This window comes from Salvelinus sp. IW2-2015, linkage group LG31 (assembly GCF_002910315.2).
Source record: "Salvelinus sp. IW2-2015 linkage group LG31, ASM291031v2, whole genome shotgun sequence".
NCBI lineage: Eukaryota > Metazoa > Chordata > Actinopteri > Salmoniformes > Salmonidae > Salvelinus > Salvelinus sp. IW2-2015.
The window spans coordinates 8,174,289-8,194,033 of record NC_036870.1 but is presented as its reverse complement, the minus strand read 5'-3'; the positions used below and the strand labels follow the sequence as shown (position 1 = coordinate 8,194,033).

Sequence of the window (19,745 nt, the reverse complement as noted above, 5' to 3'; positions counted from 1 at the left end):
CCAGTCTCCCGAGAGAGCCTCAGCAGCCATGTTGTTGTTGAACACATTAGCAACCATGTGTTGTGTTGTGCTGCATATATCATAAGGTATGTAGAGACAGGGAGAGGAAAACGTAGGCACTCAACGGTGCAACGTAAACACAATGAAAGGTAGGGGCCAGACAAAATTGTATGGTCAAAGTGGTAACATTTGACTTAAAACCAGCAGGCATGATGCATTATGGTGCAGTTATAATGCATTGAAAGACTTATAAGCGTGCATGGACCCCCCCCCGTATGATATAGCAATACACATTATGTGGTCACACCTTAAAAAGGACTACACCTCTACGACCCAATGCAATATTCATGGGTAGTTCTACATATCTGATTGAAGTGGCTGGTGCATTTTGCATAACTTTATTCTTTACTTGAGTAGGGTACTCTATTTTACAGAGTACTAGGTCGCTGCCTGGAATAGGTCTTCTACTGAGGTGACAATAGAAGCAGTTACCTGCTGTTCCAGACTTAGGGACACTACATGCTAATGCTAGGCTCATGCACTTAACTCACACTACCTTGTAAGAACAAGCTCTTTAAATGGGGCAAACTGCAGTTTCGCCATCCGTTTTTGTACTTATCTACCCATTGCATATGAATGTAACTTATGACTCATGAGTTTAGTTCGGTCCTACTCCACCAGAACCCAAAATACAAGCTTGTTTTACTCCAATGTTTGTGAACAATGTAATTGTACATGGTTAAAACTATACGTTTGATCTCATGGCTCGTCAGTCCTTGCATCAATTGCTCTAGGAATTTGAGTGGGGCTAAATCTTTCCAGCCCCACCCCTCAGCTGTGGGGCAAAAAGTGGTGTGTAAACCGCTTTGTTATTGTTTGCCCCTTTAATATTTGCATGTGGTTAATGTAAATCCCATGTAGTGTTCAGTGTACAGTACACTTATACTGTGCGGTCCTAAAAAGGAACTGTATTACTGTAGTAAAACTGTACTGTTATAAGTAATAACGCATTATACTTGTCTGCTACCCAAATTTAAGGCGCTCAAAAGGTTTGTGAATATGATTAAACAAAACAATACTTCTGAAAAGTAATTATTTTATTAATATTTTACAATCCTTTATTCATGGTTATGCTTCATATTTACTTAATTTCTCATATCCACTTTGCAAGTGTCATTGATCATGCTGTCCAGAAGACAGCGACAAACGGAAAGGATGAAAGTGACAGTCTATACAACACCCTTTCAGAGGGGGAGAGATTTACATTTCACCTCTAGATGACTTCCCCTCTGCTCGCCAAATAGGTAAAGATAACATTAAAAACAGCAGGCTTGTCAGTGAATGGTGCCCCGACAAGTTATTTTCTTAAAAAAAAAAAAAAAAGGGTCTCAACTCCTTAGAATTTAAACGCTTTCCATCTCTGAGATGGCAAATGAAAATGACAAACTTAAGATTGCACTCCAAACATTGGAGGATACTATTTTAAAAAAGCCTTATAGAAATGAAACAAATGGCCATTAAATGGGAATAGAAAGCCTTATTGGGGCAGACAAAACAAAATTACCCGGACGTGTCAGTGATTTGTGTTTTTTTTGTGCTACAATGATGGAGCTTCTGACGTGGTATATTTCCTCACATAATGATCCATCAAAAACTTCCTGAGAAAAGGAAATATCTACCTGGTGATTGAAGTGAATTTGGAAGTGCAATCACAATTGATTTGTACATTATCATCAAAGTGACAGGAACAAAAATAATGAATTGTTATTACTAGGGCAGTCTTGAGTTTTATTGTAAAAGCCCGCCTCTGGGATGAAAAACACCTGTAAACTTTCTCTACAGACGAGACGCTTCAGTGCTGGTGTGGTTTCTGTTGCCGTTGACCACAGCAATATAAACGTAATGTTGTAACGTGGGACAAGAATGAATTGGTTACCATGTTGTACTACAGCAGTCTTAATGGCAGTGCGGTCAATGCTGGGTGTACCAAAGAGGCAGCTATTAGTTTAGTATTAGGGTGGGGCTGGTGACCCTGAAGAGACTATTCATTAGGGCTAAAAACATGGCGTCACCCCAAAAAGCCCTTACTGTAGCATGGACATGCTACCGTTTCCCCACATCTAGTCTTTAGCTTGTGTACAACCCAGCGATGACCTGACTGCTGCGAAACGCTTTGGGACCACCCCGGACCCAACATCCCCCAAGGGCTCATTTGATTGGCTTTTCTCTGTGCCGTGTCACTTTTTTGTATTTTTTTTCTTCAATTGGACTGCCATACTGCTGGGAATTAAGATGGATTTGACCAATCATCTTTGGTTGTCAATGAGTGGTAGGTGAGTTTTGAAAAAAATATATAAGAAAAAAAAAAAAGAATACAGAGTGCGTTATCAACCAAACATTATATGAAATCATGATTCTTATCTGCAAAAGAAAAAAAAAGGGATCCAGTTCAGGTAAGAGATTAAAAGCTTCAATCTAAATCAAAACAGCCTGATGGGAAAAGAGGGAGGGGTTTATCACTGTAGGAGTGTGGCGTCGCAGGGCAAAGAGGGAGGAGCTCCAAATGCATTATGTTGTTCTCAGACTGGCTCAGTCTGGCGTCTGCATCCGTCCCTCTTCCCAGTGTGTCGAGTTCAATCCAGGAATGTCGACAGTAGTCCACCCTTCTTTTATTCGCCTTCTCTGCCTTATGTCACTGGAGGTCTCGGTCTTCAAGGTACCTGTACTCAAACGTGAATCCTTCCTTCTTCCGTTGTCCCCACTTCTCGTAGTCAAAGTAAATGTACGTCCCCTTTAATAGACATTGGAAAAAGCACAGCAATGTTAATGAAAATCCTTAATTTGACAAATCTTCATCTTTAAATATGGGTTATATTTCAACGGAGCATGCAATGGAAAACGCAAGTGAGTGTTTATTATTGGACAAGTCAAGGTAGTCCCTTCCTGTTTCAATCTGTTTTCTTCCGTTTGGTGCCCAATGAACACGACCCAGGTTGCGATCCAAGGAGTCTGCAGTGTGTGGAGGTGAGTGAGCTCACCTGCTCAAACTCATCTGTGATGGTCTTGGGCTCTTCGTGCCTCTGGAACCACATCATGTACTTGGTGTGGAACCGCCACGACTGCTTCTTCAAGGCCTTGGCTGCCAGATACTGGGCCTTAGTGCCCTGTGGAGAGAACACAGAAGGGAATATGCTACGATTATGTACACAACCATGTCCAAACTATGACAAGGCCTGAAGATTGAAACTACACACACCGCCATCTTTCTCATCAAAAGTAAAACCATGAAAATAATCAGCGTCTCAGTCACACAGTAAAAGCTTGTTTTGTCACATGTAGACACACACACACACACACACCTCTAGGTAGTAGAAGATGAAGAACAGTGTCTCTGTGGACAGTCTCTGGTAGAACTCTACAGAGTCGGAGTGGGGGGGTGGCACCTGGTGGTGGAAAGGCAGGGTGGGACARGGGTTCCTCATCAGGTACTGCCTGGAGGACCAAAACAGTCACAATAGGGGATTAATACATGGAGTAATGCTGAGGAAAAATCTACGCGCCTTTAGTCTCAAAAGCAATAATAAAGAAATTACCCAAATGTAGACCTGGGGTGAATCTCAAAAGTATTTTCCTTGATACCTCATGTCCTCTCGCTTTGCCAAAAATGTGAGAGGGAAGCAAGAAGACTTGAGATTCAACCCTGGAGACCTTTTTCAGATTGCGGCTCGGTTCGTACCTGATCCTCTCCGAGTCGGAGGGGTGGGGCATGTGCGTCCATGCCGATTCCTGCATGGCCTGCTGGTACAGCTGGTCTTTGGACAGGGGCACAGGCCCGAGTGGGCACACGCCCAGCGATGGGGGGATGCTGACCTCTGAAAGCGAGGGCTGCTGGGGGGCCGAGGGAGGCCCCGGGGGCAATGTAGTGCTGGGGAAAATGTCTGAAGCCACAGAGAGAGGGGAAAAAATTGTTATAAAAAGGAGAGTCTGGTGTGAGAGCCACCCCCCCCCCAAAAAAAGTTGCTTTATTGTCACATACACTGGAAAAGACTATGGGAGGCTTTCACAGCACTACATGGAACTCTATTCCACAACAAGTAACACATGCAAGTAGTAGAATCAGATGAATTTTTTTTTTTTTTTTTTAATCTTATGAAACAGCAGGGACTGCGAAGAGAGACACAGGCACACGCACACGCATACACACAAAATAACACACACACACACAAGGATTTTGTGCTAAAGATATGTGGTAGTAGAGTAGTGGCCTGAGAAACACCATTGTAGTGTTTTTAAAATGGTATATAACACTGCCTTGATTTTGCTGGACACCAGAAAGTCAGCAGCTATTGGGGATCTATAACAAATACAAACTGGTCTCATTCCAAGACGGATCCCCCATGGCCCAATTTTGAGCCTTCTCGTCCAGTCGGTTGCTTACCTGTGGTGAGGTGCAGAGGGAGCATCTCTCCCTCCATTCCTGAGCCCAGTGCCGCTCGTTCTGCCATAGACTTTAGAGTGCTCAGAGGCTCCTGGGGCTGAAAGAGAGGAAAGAGGTTCAACCGACTGGGTGAGAGATCAGGAAATCTGGCTTCAGGTTGAGTCCCAAGAAGATCTCCCTGTAATGGCTCAGGGCAGGGCAATTACTACATGAAGCTACCTGTGTTTTCCCTCACCTTGCTTTCAGAGGTCTGTGTGTAGGAGAGTGGCCCGTTGAGCATACCGCTGCCTGGAAGTTTACTCTCGCTGTAGGAGGGCGAGGGAGAGCTGGTGGGAAGAGTCATGGGCCCTAAGAGGCTGGGGCCACTGTCTTTACTGGGAGGGTGGGAGAGAGGAGAGACATTGGTTGATGTGCTTCTACGTTTGACTAATTCTGACCATACACATTGTACAGTGAGAGTCACAATCCAAGATACTATAGGACATTTTTTATTATATTTGACTCACGGCTGATTGGTGGTGGAGGTCAAAGACGAGGGTTGGCTGCTTTGTAATTGGCTGGCACTGTTGAGGGCGGAATCGGGTGTGCTGTCTGCTACTACAGCACTGTAACCTGGGACAGAGGAGATTGAGAGGGAGGCTTACAAACTGAATCAGAACTCTGATAATACATAGATAGGTGATATACATTTGATTTGCTCTACCTTATCTGTATAACCCAATGCTGGGTTGAACAACTACTATGGAACAAAACAAATACCCAAATAAGGGCATGGGTGGATACAACCAATCAACAACAATATAAGTGGATAGTAATTCAAGCTTACTAGTGCTACCATTCTGCTTCTGTCCACTGGGTGGCCTTGTGATTGACGAGCTTCCTCCTCCCATGCCCACGCTACTGCTTGAACCTGAACCAGAGTTCCCTCCAATGCTTCCTATGGCTCCCAGGCTGCTTCCAGGGGACATGCCTCCTATGGGACTGGGGGCCACCAGGGGAAGGCCCTGGACCGCCAACTGCCCTGAGCCAAGGCCGCTTAGGCTGAGGATCCCACCGCTGACACCAATTGCACCGGGCGCAGAGCCCAACAGGCCCGTGGATCTGTCGCTGACAGTGTTCCCGCCCACCGGTCCCACTGTGCTGGAGTTAGGGCTGCTACTGCAGCCGCTTTTCCCTGCTAGGGGGCTTCCGATGGTTCCGGAGCCTGCTGCTGCCGTGGCGTAGGGGGCCGAAGTTGAGCCCGCCAGGAGCCCGGCCATGGTGTTTAGGGATGCCGGCATCCCCGACAAGCCAAGGCCCGACATCTGGCTGACGGCCGGTGACCCCGTAATGCCGCCTTTACCAAGGCCCAAGCCCAACCCGAGCCCCAAGGTGGAGCCCGGAGAGGGCCTTGACGGAGCCTGCGGCTGGGTGTTGGGTGTGAGGGCTGTGCTAGAGATGGCGGGCGAGGAGGGGCTGGGGAGGAGGATGTTGTTCGACGGGTTGGAGTTGGAGGGGGTGTTGGAGGAGATGACGACGGGTTGGAGTTGGAGGGGGTGTTGGAGGAGATGACTGAGTTTCTGGCCTGCTGGGTTTGGTAATGCTGCTGCAGCTGCTGCTGCTGGGTAGCGTCTCTGTAGCTGCCAGAGTTGGAGAGGAGACCCCCCATGTTGCCCAGGAGGCTGTTGCCCCCAGTGACAGGCAGGCAACCCCCGGCGATGGTCGCCAGCGAGGATGAGGAGGCTCCCGAGGAGGCAGAGGATGAAGAGGAGGAGGATGAAGAGGAGGAGGAGGACAACGACGAAGAGGGGTTGCCGTTCTTGACAGGCGACTGAAATGTTATAAAAGGCATTACTTCAAAACCACTCCTGGTGCAGCACAGCTGAAAATATATAGATGGAAAGTTGTGACATTTTTAAGACCATAGACCCAAATCAATGCAAGTGACTCATACACAGCACTGTTACCATTGGAATTCATCTTACCTGACCGACTTCACTGTCTGTCGAACGTCCCCTTTTCTTGTCATCTTCAGAGTTCTCCTGGGGGGGAAAACAAAGAAATACCTCCTATAAGCACTCAGCCACGACCATCTGTTCTAATTCAACGCAAAACATGTTGTATCGCATGCTATGTTTTGTACCAAAATTCATACAAGTGCTGTTCATATTAAGGCTCAACACAAACTTCAAATCAAACGTCAACATCATAATCCTCTCGCTTTCATCCTCGTTGCTCCAAACCCCCTCTGATCTGAGAGCGAGGGACCACTGAGCACCCACTCCAACCCAGGAACATTCAACATTCACAAGACCTAATTACAGACTGAGAGTGGGTGGTTCTAAAGAATGGGAGAGCAAGTAGGGGATACAATGGAGGCTGTAGAGTGAGAAGTAGCGGGGCTGGGGGGGGGGGCGTTCCCTCACCGTAGTGTAAGTTGCGGGCGAGGGAGGGATGGGCGAGGAGGAAGTGGTGGAGGTAGGCGTGCCGCTGGAGATCTGATGGAAGAGATCATCGTCCAGGAGCGATTGGCCCMGCGGGGACGTGGCCACCAGCGACCCGGCTAGAGAGACAAGAGATGGATGGGGGGAGACAGAGGGAGAGGTAGCTACATAAAAACAAAAAGTTGCATATGGAAAAAGTTAAGTGGGCAGTTATACAGAGACAACAGGAACAGAAATGATAGAATTTACAGTATTGTAATAACCAAGCTATGCAGACAATTACATTGATAGAAGCCACAATCTCCAATATCAAAGCTGATCTACACACCATTTTTTTTTTTAAATAACCAAGCTATCATCCATTTGAGGCTATACATACTCCACATGCAATCTAAGATACGCAGTACAAACGCAATATTCAGGAATAAACACACAAGTAGTGATGTCTCGACACAGTATCGGTACTTCCGATACGCCATGGTTCTTTAAGAACCGGCTTTAGGGAAAACAATGTGCGCTATAGTGTGGGAAATAAACACATGTTGGGACTTTTGGGTGACTGTTTCCAACATCAGGATTGTTTCCTCAGGACATTCAGTCTGCTCCCTGTTATGTCTCCTTGCCGTGATACTTTTGTGGCATCAGTAGCGCGATACTGAGTGTCGCGACAACACCACGATGAAGCAGCACTTACGGAGCTCCTCCAGATCCAGGTCGTCGTAGAGGAACTCGTTCTCCTCGAAGTCGGGGTCCTGCGACGAGTCCATGTAGTACTCCACGTCGTCCTTGATCTTGCGGATGGAGTCCACCGGCAAGGTGTCGTTGTCCAGCATGCGCAGGATGGTCTCCAGCATCCGGATGTGGTACCGGTGCTTCTCGATGAAGCACTTCAGCTCTTCGATGCGGTCCTGTTTCTATAGCAGAGATGCGGGTATAAGTCCGTGCTTAAAACTCACTGTATGTTTGGGCTAACACATCTCAAATCTACTATATGTATGTGTAGAGGCATGGAAGTGGAACACATAGATGGTAAAGTAGATGGTACCTACTTTACATTTGGTGCATTGGGTAATGCAGCGTGCCGAGAAAATAAAGAGAGACATATAGGGTAAGAGATGAATTTGGAGTTAGAATGACAGCATCTGAAGAGAATAGATTCAAGTAGTACTGAAGGAAACAGGGAGAGAAGGAGGAGAGGAAGATATGGAGAAGATAGCCATATGGCGCGGCAAAAAGACTATTGACCTCTTTGTCGCCCTTCTTCTTTCGAGTCTGGACTGAGAGGGACTCCACTTCGCTCTCAAACTGGTCCACCTGCATGTTCAGAGTGTCTATTGTATTCTGATGGGCGACAGGGGAGAGACACAGGAGGTCATTCATGATTTACACCAACACAACAGCCATAATCACACCACAACCACAATCTGTATGGACCACACGGCATAATAACCTATTTCATAGGTGAAACTATTAGGACTGGGACGATACCAGTATTGCGATACACTTTAGTATCGTGGCAAGGAAACAAAACACGAAGCGGTTTTTAACTTTCGAAAACAGCCCTAATGTTGGAAACAAACAGCTTTTTCCAAGCTAAAGCACACAATATTTTACATACAGCAGGTTTTTAAAGGACCAAAGACTTCCGTCTGCTTCGTGTTTTCATTTTTGCCATGGAAAAAAATGTGCGATACTGGTATCGTCCCAGCCCTAGAAACTATGCAGTGAAACAAAAGTAAATGCTAATTTTTTCCCCAATCTACTTTGAAAGGCCTAGCATGCATGACGAAATCGCTAAGTCATTATTGTCATGTCATCAGACCACATTATTGAAATGTGCTCATGTGTGAAACAAATTCCCTTTGGGGTAAAGGTTTTCAATCAAAAGTAGTGCTCACCGTTAGCCAATTGCCGACCTCCTCTTTCTCCCTTTGGGCCGGGTCCACCTTCTGTGCCAGGCCCAGCCCCTCTTTCGAGTACGCCTTTGTCTTGGTCTCTCGCTCCACGATCTTGAACCGCTCCATTTGCTAAAGGGAGAGAGAGCAGGAATTGGTTTATAAATCACTACAGGTGACAGGTTCTCTTTTGACCATATGCTAGCTATGCCAGAGCCAACTGCTCATGTCAAATCATTGGACTAGTTGCCAATCAATGAAGGGTCATATAAGGGCATTAGGACGCGCCATAGCAAAACATTTCAAAAATGTTTTTTAACGGTAAATGAAAGGGAGTGTTTAAAAAATAAAAAATAAATTATTGGTCAAGTTCAGATAATACCTTGCCTTTTCAGACCTACTGAACGTGTACCTGCTGGGAACTGTTGGTGGAGATTGAGACAGAGTCCTCACCAATTAAAGCCATCCAATATAACGGTTCAGGATGACTGTTGCAGGTGTACACATCTCCCAATCAGGCCAGTGATTACTAAGTTGAGACACCTGTGTGTGCTTCCTTGACTAGTAACGCTGTCTACGCTCTCCTAGGTGTTCTCAGTAGAGGCTCCACAACCTCTGACTTCCACACGCAACAGAGTTCACCGAGATTTTGATGCATGCCAGAGGAGAATGCTTGGAGGTGTGTAAACCCAGCCTAAAAGCCAATTGATGCTTGATCCAAAAATGTGGTCAGTGGCTCCCTATGGAAGGTGTGACGCAATCGCGGAGCCTCTAGAGGCATGCGGAGGCCAAATCGAGCTCCGTACCGCATCACCGTGCGCCTCCCGAATTTTTTAACAATACGGAGGGCTCCGTATAGCTCCGCATTGACAGGATTGGTTGACGGTCGGTGGGGGACGGTCGGTCCTGTATAAACACAAACTCACTTCCTTGACAACAGCTCTGCTCCGTGAAGCGCAAGAAGTATGAATGCCCTGTATGAAGGCCTTATCCCTGCGAATGCTGCACGGCCAATACAGATGTCGGATTGACTATGCAGCGCCTTTTTTTTTACGCGCAACACTGTTTCAATGCATTGCCCTAGAAGTCAGCTGCCATTGTAAGTGTAGTAACATGCGTCGTCCACACGAGCATCCCAGCAGCACCTTTGTACATAAGATTGATAGTCCCCCTGTGTTAATCTGTTAACAGCATAACAAGAAGCTAAATTAAAGCCCTGGCATGAAGCCTGTGAATGCTTAGCAGAGCGGTGAGTATATGCTAAATGCTTTTTAGTGCTGATGTGGCTAATTGTTCTCCCGAGAGGGGGGGTCGTGGTTGTGGATGGAGTCTCCGCTGGGGTTTTTATTCCGCCTCAGCACTGGCGTGGACTGCTGAATCCTTGATCAGTGTAGGGTTCTGCGGAGATGAAACCTAAAGGCTGCGTCCTAAACTGTACCCTAATGCCATTTGGGACACAGACAAAGTGGCAAGCTGCCAGGTGTCGCCAAATTATCCTAAGTTCCTAGGACCCTACCTCAATATGTATCTCAAATACTGAGGGACGAACAAGACAATCAGTCTTCAATAAGTGATATGGAGCAACTTCCTTTGTTTATCATATCTGCGGACCATACATTGGGCTATGGTGATGCCATAGATTTCACTAACAGTGATCAGTTTAGTTTTCCTCCCTTGTTAAAGCAACGCAGATATTGTCAGAGTCTAGAAGTTGAGCGCCAGCCTGGGGGGACAGCAATAAAATGGAAGTACATTATGCTTCGATGCATTTCCATCAAAGGACCCATGAGCACCAATGTGAAATTCATAGCAGGGTTGGAGTCAATTCAGGAAGTACACTGAAATTCCAATTCTCTTCAATACTTTTCAATTAGGAACATTTCAAATTGCATTTGTGTTTACTTTCTGAATTGACGGGAATTAAAATTTAATTGACCCCAACCCTGTATAGGAGCATATCAAATTGGGTGTCAAATGGAAGCCAAGAGTCTATATTTTGGGGAAATGAAGGCATAGATACATTTTAACCATTTTCCAACTTACAAATTTGGAATAAGTAAAGGCTTTGATTTCTGGATAAACAGATGGAAAAGGGCTCTTAGAAAACATCTACCAGAAAGTCTTAAAAGGTATTAGAAATGATAACACAATGTTGAAGTAAAGACCCTTGCCAACTAATATCAACACTTGTTAGGCTTCTGTAAGTTTAAGAAATATTGCCTGGTGCCTTGTAATTCAGTTACCAAAAAGTCACATTTCTTTAAGATATTTTCTAATATTCCCTCCCATGAGGGAGGATAATGAAAGTTCACAGAAGTAACAAGTAATGGTAGACCTACCAATTATTCGTTAAAGTGATTTTACTGATATCAATTGTTTCTGAATTAAAGTGGTTAAAACTTGGTAACGGAATTACCCCAAAATCAGTAACGGAATTGTTATGTTCAGCTCATAACGGTTTTCTTTGTCTTTCTGTTTGGTGGTCAAACCAAGAGTGTTAAAACAGTCTAACTCTGGACAACTCCTCACCCTCTCTCTCACTCTGCAGCTTAAAGTCACCTATCCCAGGTCTTACTGACACCTACCAATAAGCCCCCCTCTTTCCATTTACTTTAACCAGCATCCTCACCCACTGAGCGCCGACCAACACCGGGTGTCCATGGGCATTGAAAAGTAGTTGAAATTTGATCAGTCCACCCTGGCCTGGACATCTACAGACGGTGCGGACTGGGCCAAATCTGAACCTATCAAAGACGCACGTTTCACAAGTTTGGACAGTATAGTACAGCGAGTACAGTACAATAAGTACAGTAAAGAAAAGTAGTGTACAGTATATTGTACTGAACTCTGCTCTACTGCGATGTCCAAACTTGTGAAACATGAGAATATCCATAACTATGCATTTCCGTGTCGTACAGATCAGGGACCTATGATGTAATTCCATTGCCGGGTGTAAAGCCATTTCACTTACTGTAGTTCAATAACAAAAATCGATTTTTCAAAACTCAAGATACCATGCCATAGCTGACACTCCATTCTTTCTGCAGACATATTTTCATCTTAATTCGGAGCAGATATTTATGAGTTTTTTGAAAAATTGGTCGCATAGAAACCTGAGATTTTAACCGTGAATCCATTATCAAAGTTTGCATCCTGACCCTTCCACTAAATTTGTTTGTACATTTTTCAGTGGAAATTGTTCAAAGTAGTCCTTGTGCATAGAGGTGTATGCTTTGTTAAACTTGGAAACCAATGGTTTTTGTTTGGCATACATTTTAAGTGGGGAAAAAACAAAGTCAAAGTGCAATTTCATTACGTTGAATTGCCCTTAGCTAAGAACAGTGCCACAGGTGTGAAAAGCAGATGATTAAAGAACTGCAGTAGACTCAATATAGACCAGGGGTCTGCAGCAGGCGGTTTTGGCCCGCAAGTGATTTTTATCTGGCCCGGCAAAGCAAAAATGTTGTTACATTAACTAAATCTGTATTCCCACAAAAAAAAGAGATATGTGATCATGTCGCAGTGTAATCAAGGTATGAAATTATTGTTATTTTTTAATATTTTTAGGCTTAGTTGTGGTCAATTTGCAGTGTACAAATTATGTTCCGCCCCCCCACGACCATCCGCTCCAACAAAACGCACCCGGCTGAATCTAGTTGCCTACACCTGATTTAAACCTTACTGCTAACAGAGATAATGGTATTCACAATGAACATGGCTTTGACATGAATACTAACAAAGATAATATTAGCAAAAGTCACCATCGTTTGTTTCTGCATTTGTATTGGCCAATCACCACAATACAAAAGTCGCATCAAGAGTCTTGATATCCAAGTGTCCTTTTCACCATTATCCCATGTATCTTTGGCTTGGTAGCACCATGTTTCAGGTCAACCAAAACCACACAGATGCTCACACTTAGATACGAGACCCTCGATTAAAAACCCTATTAAGATCCATAGGCTAAGATGACACATCCATCTCATTGTGTTAGCAGGTGCTGTTGTTGAAGCTGTCTGAATAACCTCAGTGCACTATGTGGCTTGGTAAGCCCTGCTAACCACAGGTGTTTAATACCAATTGTTTCGTCAGTATGCCGCTAATGAACGTGTTCCACACACTCACCGTCTCAATCAGTTTGCGATTCTCCACTAGCTGCCTTTTGTCTTTAATCTCGTTGGAGGCCACCCACGTCTTGATCTGGTCTCGAAGACGCTGGGGGATGAAGGTGAAGGAGAGGAACAAATGGAGAAAGAAAGAMATAAGTTCTCTTAGTGAAGGCATGCGGTGGCTTGCCCTGAAGTCAAGTARGGTTGACACGCACACACGTAAGCAAGCTTGGCTTGGGGTAGGATATGTCCACATGGCCAAGTTAAGAAACAAACAWAAATGCACACACAGACACTTTCACTTGGTTTTAAGGATAGCTGACCCTCATATTTAATCATCAGCACATAGATGCCCTCTCGCACGTGTACACACACCCCCCTACCTGTGGTCAGGCGTAACCATATAACACTAGTAAACAAACATTTGAGGAACATCGCAAAACCATGTGCCCTCAAGCCACATAACAGTTAAGAGTCATAGGGTTGTCGGTGTCCCACCTGTAGTTTTTTAATCTCTTTCTTGAGGTCGGCTTCATACTTCTCCTTCTGGTTAGCGTTGGCTGCATTGTGAAGCTGTGGTTTGGAGGGGTACAGTCATAGAGTACACTCAGACAATCAGTACCTTTTCCCAAACATGTTGCATATAGTCTTAGTAAACAACGTAAATCATGTAGCCTATAGCTTCAAAATACGTCTAAAACTAGCGTATCATGGACTGTCAGTCCTAGCAACCGTAGCTCAGCCTCCGCCTAGAAATTTGAGTGATTAGCCTACATTCCCCTCCAGTTTCATCCCTCAACTTTCAACAGAACCAAGTGCCAATGGGCCGAAACACAAACTCAGGAGTGTGCCTTTAAACCTTGTTCTTCTTCGGCTGTGCGGAACACACTAACAATGGGTCTCCTCTCCATCCCCACGGCCGTGAATAGGAAAGGCTACAACCCCACCAAACAAAGTGTGATGCCGTATCGAAGAKCCCTGCATACCCAACGGATGTTACACGTTAATCATTTTGGTGGACCTTRCTAAGGTCAGCACAAAACGTTCCAACAACCAGTGTTAAGGTGGTAGCACTGAACTTGCATACAGTGCCTTCAGAAAGTATTCACACCCCTTGACTTTTTCCACATTTTGTTGTGCTACAGCCTGAATTTTAAAAAGGATTAAAATTGGCCTACACACAATACCCCATCATTTTTTACAAATGAATTAAAAATGYAAAGCTGAAATGTCTTGAGTCTAAGTATTCAACCCCTTCTGTTGTGGCAAGCCTAAATAAGTTCAGGAGTAAAAATGTGCTTAACAAGTCACAATAGGTTGCATGGACTTACTTTGTCTGCAATAATAGTATTTAACATGATTTTTTGAATGACTACCTCATCTCTGTACCCCACACATCTTATCTGTAAGGTCCCTCAGTCAAGTAGTGAATTTCAAGCACAGATTCAACCACAAACCTCAGAGGTTTTCCAATGCCTCGCAAATTAGGGCATCTATTGGAAGATGGGTAAGGGGGGAAAAAGCAGATATTGAATATCCCTTTGAGCAAGGTGAAGTTATTACACCTCGGGTGGTGTATCAATACACCCAGTCYCTACAAAAGATACAGGCGTCCTTCCTAACTCGTTTTCCGGAGAGGAAGGAAGCCGCTCAGGGATTTCACCATGTGGCCAATGGCCAATGAAAGGAGAAAACTTAGGATGGATCAAGAACATTGTAGTTACTCCACAATACTAACCTAATTGACAGAYTGAAAAGGAAGCATGTACAGAATATTTTTTTCTCCAAAACATGCATCCTGTTTGCAACAAGCCACTAAAGTAATACTGCAAAAAATGTGTAAAGCAATTCACTTTTGGTCCTGAATACAAAGTGTTATGTTTGGGATAAATACAACACATTACTGAGTACCACTCTATATTTTCAAGCTTAGTGGTGYCTGCATCACGTTATGGGTATGCTTGTAATCGTTAAGGACTGAGGAGTTTTTCAGGATAAAAAAGAAAAGGAATGGAGAGAAGCACAAGCAAATTTCTAGAGGAAAACATACAGTTGAAGTCGGAAGTTTACATACACCTTAGCCAAATAAATTTAAACTCAGRTTTTCACAATTCCTGACATTTAAATCTTAGTAAAAATTCCCTGTCCTTGGTCAGTTAGGATCACTACCTTATTTTAAGAATGTGAAATGTCAGAATAATAGAAGAAAGAATGATTTATTTACTCTTTTATATCTTTCATCACATTCCCAGTGGGTCAGAAGTTTACACACTCAATTAGTATTTGGTAGCATTGCCTTTAAATTGTTTAACTTACTGTCAAACGTTTCGGGTAGCCTTCCACAAGCTTCCCACAACAATGGGGGAATTTTAGCCTATTCCTCCTGACAGAGCTGGTGTAACTGAGTCAGGTTTGTAGGCAAGCATCCCCTTTTTCCTCCAAACATAACGATGGTCATTGTGGCCAAACAGTTCTATTTTTGTTTCATCAGACCAGYGGACATTTCTTCAAAAAGTACAATCTTTGTCCCCATGTGCAGTTGCAAACCGTAGTCTGGCTTTTTTATGGCGGTTTTGGAGCAGTGGCTTCAGGTTATGTCGATATAGGACTCGTTTTACTGTGGATATAGATACTTTTGTACCTGTTTCCTCCAGCATCTTCACAAGGTCCTTTGCTGTTGTCCTGGGATTGATTTGTACTTTTCACACCAAAGTACGTTAATCTCTAGGAGACAGAATGCGTCTCTTTCCTGAGCGTTATGACGSCTGCGTAGTCCCATGGTGTTTATACTTGCGTACTATTGTTTGTACAGATGAACGTAGTACCTTCAGGCGTTTGGAAATTTCTCCCAAGGATGAACCAGACTTGTGGAGGTCTACAATTTTTTGGCTGATTTCTTTTGATTTTCCCATGATGTCAAGCAAAGAGGCACTGAGTTTGAAGGTAGGCCTTGGAATACATCCACAGGTACACCTCCGATTGACTCAGGCTACTTGACATAATTTGACAGAAGCTTCTAAAGCCATGACATCATTTTCTGAAATTTTCCACGCCGTTTAACGGCAAAGTCAACTTAGTGTATGTAAACTTKTGACCCACTGGAATTGTGATACAGTGAATTATAAGTGAAATAATCTGTCTGTAAACAATTGTTGGAAAAATTACTTGTCATGCACAAAGTAGATGTCCTAACCGACTTGCCAAAACTAAAGTTTGTTAACAACAAATTTGTGGAAAAATTGTTAAAAACAAGTTTTAATGATTCCAACGTAAGTGCATGTAAACTTCTGACTTCAACTGTAGGTCAGTCTGCTTTCCACCAGACACTGGGAGATGAATTCACCTTTCAGCAGGACAATAACCTAAAACACAAGGCCAAATCTACACTGGAGTGGCTTACCAAGAAGACAGTGAATGTTCCGGAGTGGGCGAGTTACAGCATTTACTTAAATCTATGGCAAGACCTGAAAATGGTTGTCTAGCAATGATCAACAACCGATTTGACAGAGCCTGAAGAATTTTGAAAATAATAAATGGGCAAATGTTGCACAATCCAGGTGTGGYAAACTCTTAGAGACTTACAGAGAAATACTCACAGCAGTAATCGCTGCCAAAGGTGCTTCTACAAAGTATTGACTGAGGGGTGTGAATACTTACGTAAATGTATATTTCTGTATTTCATTTTCAATAAATGTGCAAATAAAACACGCTTTCACTTTGTCATTATGGGGTATTGTGTGTAGACAGGGTGAGAAAAAAAACATACATTTAATCCATTTTGAGTTCAGGCTGTACGAACCACCACCCTCCCTGCATGTTACCTTTTGCCAAATGTCTTCAAACTGTTCCACGCCTTCTGTTACTTTTTTCAAACATCGATCTATTTCACCTGGGGAAGGGCATAGAATAACAGGGATGTTTTGGAAAGAGCTGTGGTTTTAAAAAAATCCTTCAACACGCATCACATCAGGATGAATAATGTAAAGTCAAAATGCGGAGCTCTCCCTCTCCCCATAAGCAGCACTGCTTTTACAACTGTGGCTGGCAGCCTTATCAAAGATACATGCAGTAAAACCTAAATGTGTCACCACAAACCTGTTTAAAAATGCAACACCACGGGCACTGGCAACAGGGTATGGCATATAGTCTTAATTTAAGAAGGTTGTCTCTGCAGACTAAGTCTGACTTTGGCCTTGTGCAGCCTTGCACAAGCCTTGCTTCTGGCTTCTTATTTTTGGTTTCACAGGTCACAACCCTTTTCAGTAATAGAGTGCAGCACTTCTCTTATTGCGATCACATCCGTGCAGGACAATTTGACAATCTCTACATCATGAATGGATAGAGAAATTAAAAGTGACATTCCATCTGTTGGATAGACATGCTTCATAGAGAAAAGGGAGGGAATATAGCGATGGACTGGGTTGTGGATCATTGGCAGGGGTACCATCTGGTCGACCATTTGGTAACCTCACCTTGAAGTTTCCTTTTATCCGCCATGACTGTTAACTAGGATGCTGTCTTCATGCCTTCTTTCACTGTAGAGGAAAATAACAGGTGTGATAACCGTAATCTCTGGCAACCTTTTTACGCTACATTACTTTTTCATAGCATTTTAGCTCGGCAGCCAAGTTCAGTGAAGTCAGCAGTGTGAAATCCTGGGTTGTATTCATTACAGCACAGGCACATCATAGCAAAATGTTTAGCAACAGAAAATGAAAACGAGCGTTTGTTATTGGACATGTTCAGGTAGTTGCTGCCTGTTTCATTTCGCTTTCTACCACTTGATGCCTAATGAATACAACCCAGCTTTCCACCTGGGGAGAATGTTTGTCACAGCTCGATGTGATGAAGATGTATCGTGAGAGCATGCGTGCAGCTACATGGTTTTCACATTAGGCTACCACTTCAAAACTGCCAGCACACAGAAAAAAGTTTGGATTCATTTCTAAATGGTACAGTATTACACCTGTCTCTTATACACATCTAGATGTGTATAAGAGACAGTGGTACAGTATTACACTTTCATCTCAAGTTAATGACATTAAAAAGCATTTTGAACGAGACATACTCAGCTCTCTAATTTACTACCCTGGAGGCATCACCATTACATTAGTTAAATACTTAAAGGTTAGTTAAATAAAGGTTCAATAAAAATAAAAAAGCATTGTATCATAAAGTGTCTTATAGTTATTAAGGAGTAGTGGATAGACCATAGTTGACAGTCTGACTTGTTGACCTCTCACACAGTCAAGTCCTGGTAGAATGGTGCATGTAATTGGGTTTAGACATGATTCATTCAACAAGGCATTTCTGACCATTCTGGGAAAGTGACTTTTCAAGGGGGGCATAACAGAAACATTGATATTTAAAGTACTGTAAAGAACTAGCCTGAAGTTTTGAATTTAGAAATCTTTTAAATACTCAATGTCTCAACATAAATAAACATTAACCATGTTTCTTGAGAAAATGTCAGTGGTGTAAAGTACTTAAGTAAACATACTTTCAAGTACTACTTAAGTATTTTTGTGGTATCTGTACTTCACAATTTATATTTTTGACAATTTTTACTTCACTACATTCCTAAAGAAAAGTATGTACTTTTTACTCCATACATTTTCCCTGACACCCAAAAGTACTCGTTTTGAATGCTTAGCCGGACAGGAAAATGGTCTAATTCACACACTTATCAAGATAACATCCCTGGTCAACCCTACTGACTCACTAAACACATGCTTAATTTGTTGAGCCTCTGGCTATCTGTAAATAAAAAAATTGAAAATGTGTTCGTCTGAACTTCTATATTTACTTTTGATACTTAAGTATATTCAAAACCAAATACTCTGAGACTTTTACTCAAGTAGTATTTTACTGGGTGACTTTTACTTGAGTCATTTTTTATTAGGGTATCTTTATTTTTACTCAAGTATGACAATTGGGTACTTTTTCCACCACTGGAAAATGTTAACTAAAATGTTAGCTAAAGTATTTTTTCTGTCAATTAATACTATAATACAAGAGTAAATATCACAAGTGGTAGTAGATTGCAGCTAACTGATGTAACTTGCTAGCCTGCCTACATGAAAACTTGAAACATTGTAGCCACTGAGTGACGTCTAGTCTGGATAATTTGACATTGACGGTTCACGTGAATTCTACAATGTAACGCGCATCATGGCAGGTTACTCGCTGAGCATCACTTAATACTTTTTGCGACAATTTTTCACGTCCACGCAACCACCGTTTGATAAGGTCATTTTACCATCACTTCAGCCAGTGAGTTTTGACCATGTATTTAACAAATGTTACCGACGCTAGACTTTCTCAACAGATCCAGCAAGCCAGCTAGACTAGTCTCCATATCTGGCTTGGGGGCAACGATCGCTAATTAAAAAGTGAGCAGTAATAAAGAAACATTAAATGTTTACAAGCAACATAGCTAATGACTTTATAAGCTGTTTCTATTTGTCAGAGACAAGCAAACAAGTATACCACTTCAACACCTGAGTAACAAGAACTTGTCGGCTACATAATTGCCGTGCATTATAGCAAAATGTATGAATTTCCTTGGGAAATATATCAGGCGAACCCATGTCAATTTGGCTCTGTAGRTGATAGCCAGCTAGTAGATAACCACCAGCTAAGATATTAGTGAGACATTGGAAGGGAGAAGATAATGGCACATAACTAGATCTGTTTTAGCGTACAATTTATTTACCTGGATTTTCCGATTTATCTTTTCTGTTCTTAGTTGACACCACTCTTTTAAATCGTATTTGCCTAAGTCCTCACGCTATTTTTCAAAATTATATTAATTATTTTCGCCAAACAATCACTCCGCACATCCAAGATGGCTACCAGGAACACCTCCTCTGCTGTTGCC

The 19,745-nt window shown here is 43.1% G+C and overlaps 1 protein-coding gene across 1 annotated transcript; it reads right to left on the bottom strand.

The window, feature by feature from the left end:
• Positions 1 to 1,079: 1,079 nt before the first annotated feature.
• LOC111955982 (CCR4-NOT transcription complex subunit 3-like) lies at positions 1,080 to 19,745 on the bottom strand. Its single transcript, XM_023976381.2, is given in 19 exon segments — positions 1,080 to 2,791; positions 3,039 to 3,164; positions 3,360 to 3,492; positions 3,737 to 3,938; positions 4,439 to 4,535; positions 4,674 to 4,812; positions 4,945 to 5,050; positions 5,265 to 5,981; positions 5,984 to 6,248; positions 6,403 to 6,459; positions 6,844 to 7,025; positions 7,556 to 7,775; positions 8,107 to 8,202; positions 8,760 to 8,888; positions 12,882 to 12,971; positions 13,364 to 13,438; positions 16,687 to 16,754; positions 17,338 to 17,400; positions 19,581 to 19,745. Coding segments are annotated over 18 exon segments (2,826 nt in total). The 5' UTR covers positions 17,363 to 17,400; positions 19,581 to 19,745; the 3' UTR covers positions 1,080 to 2,692.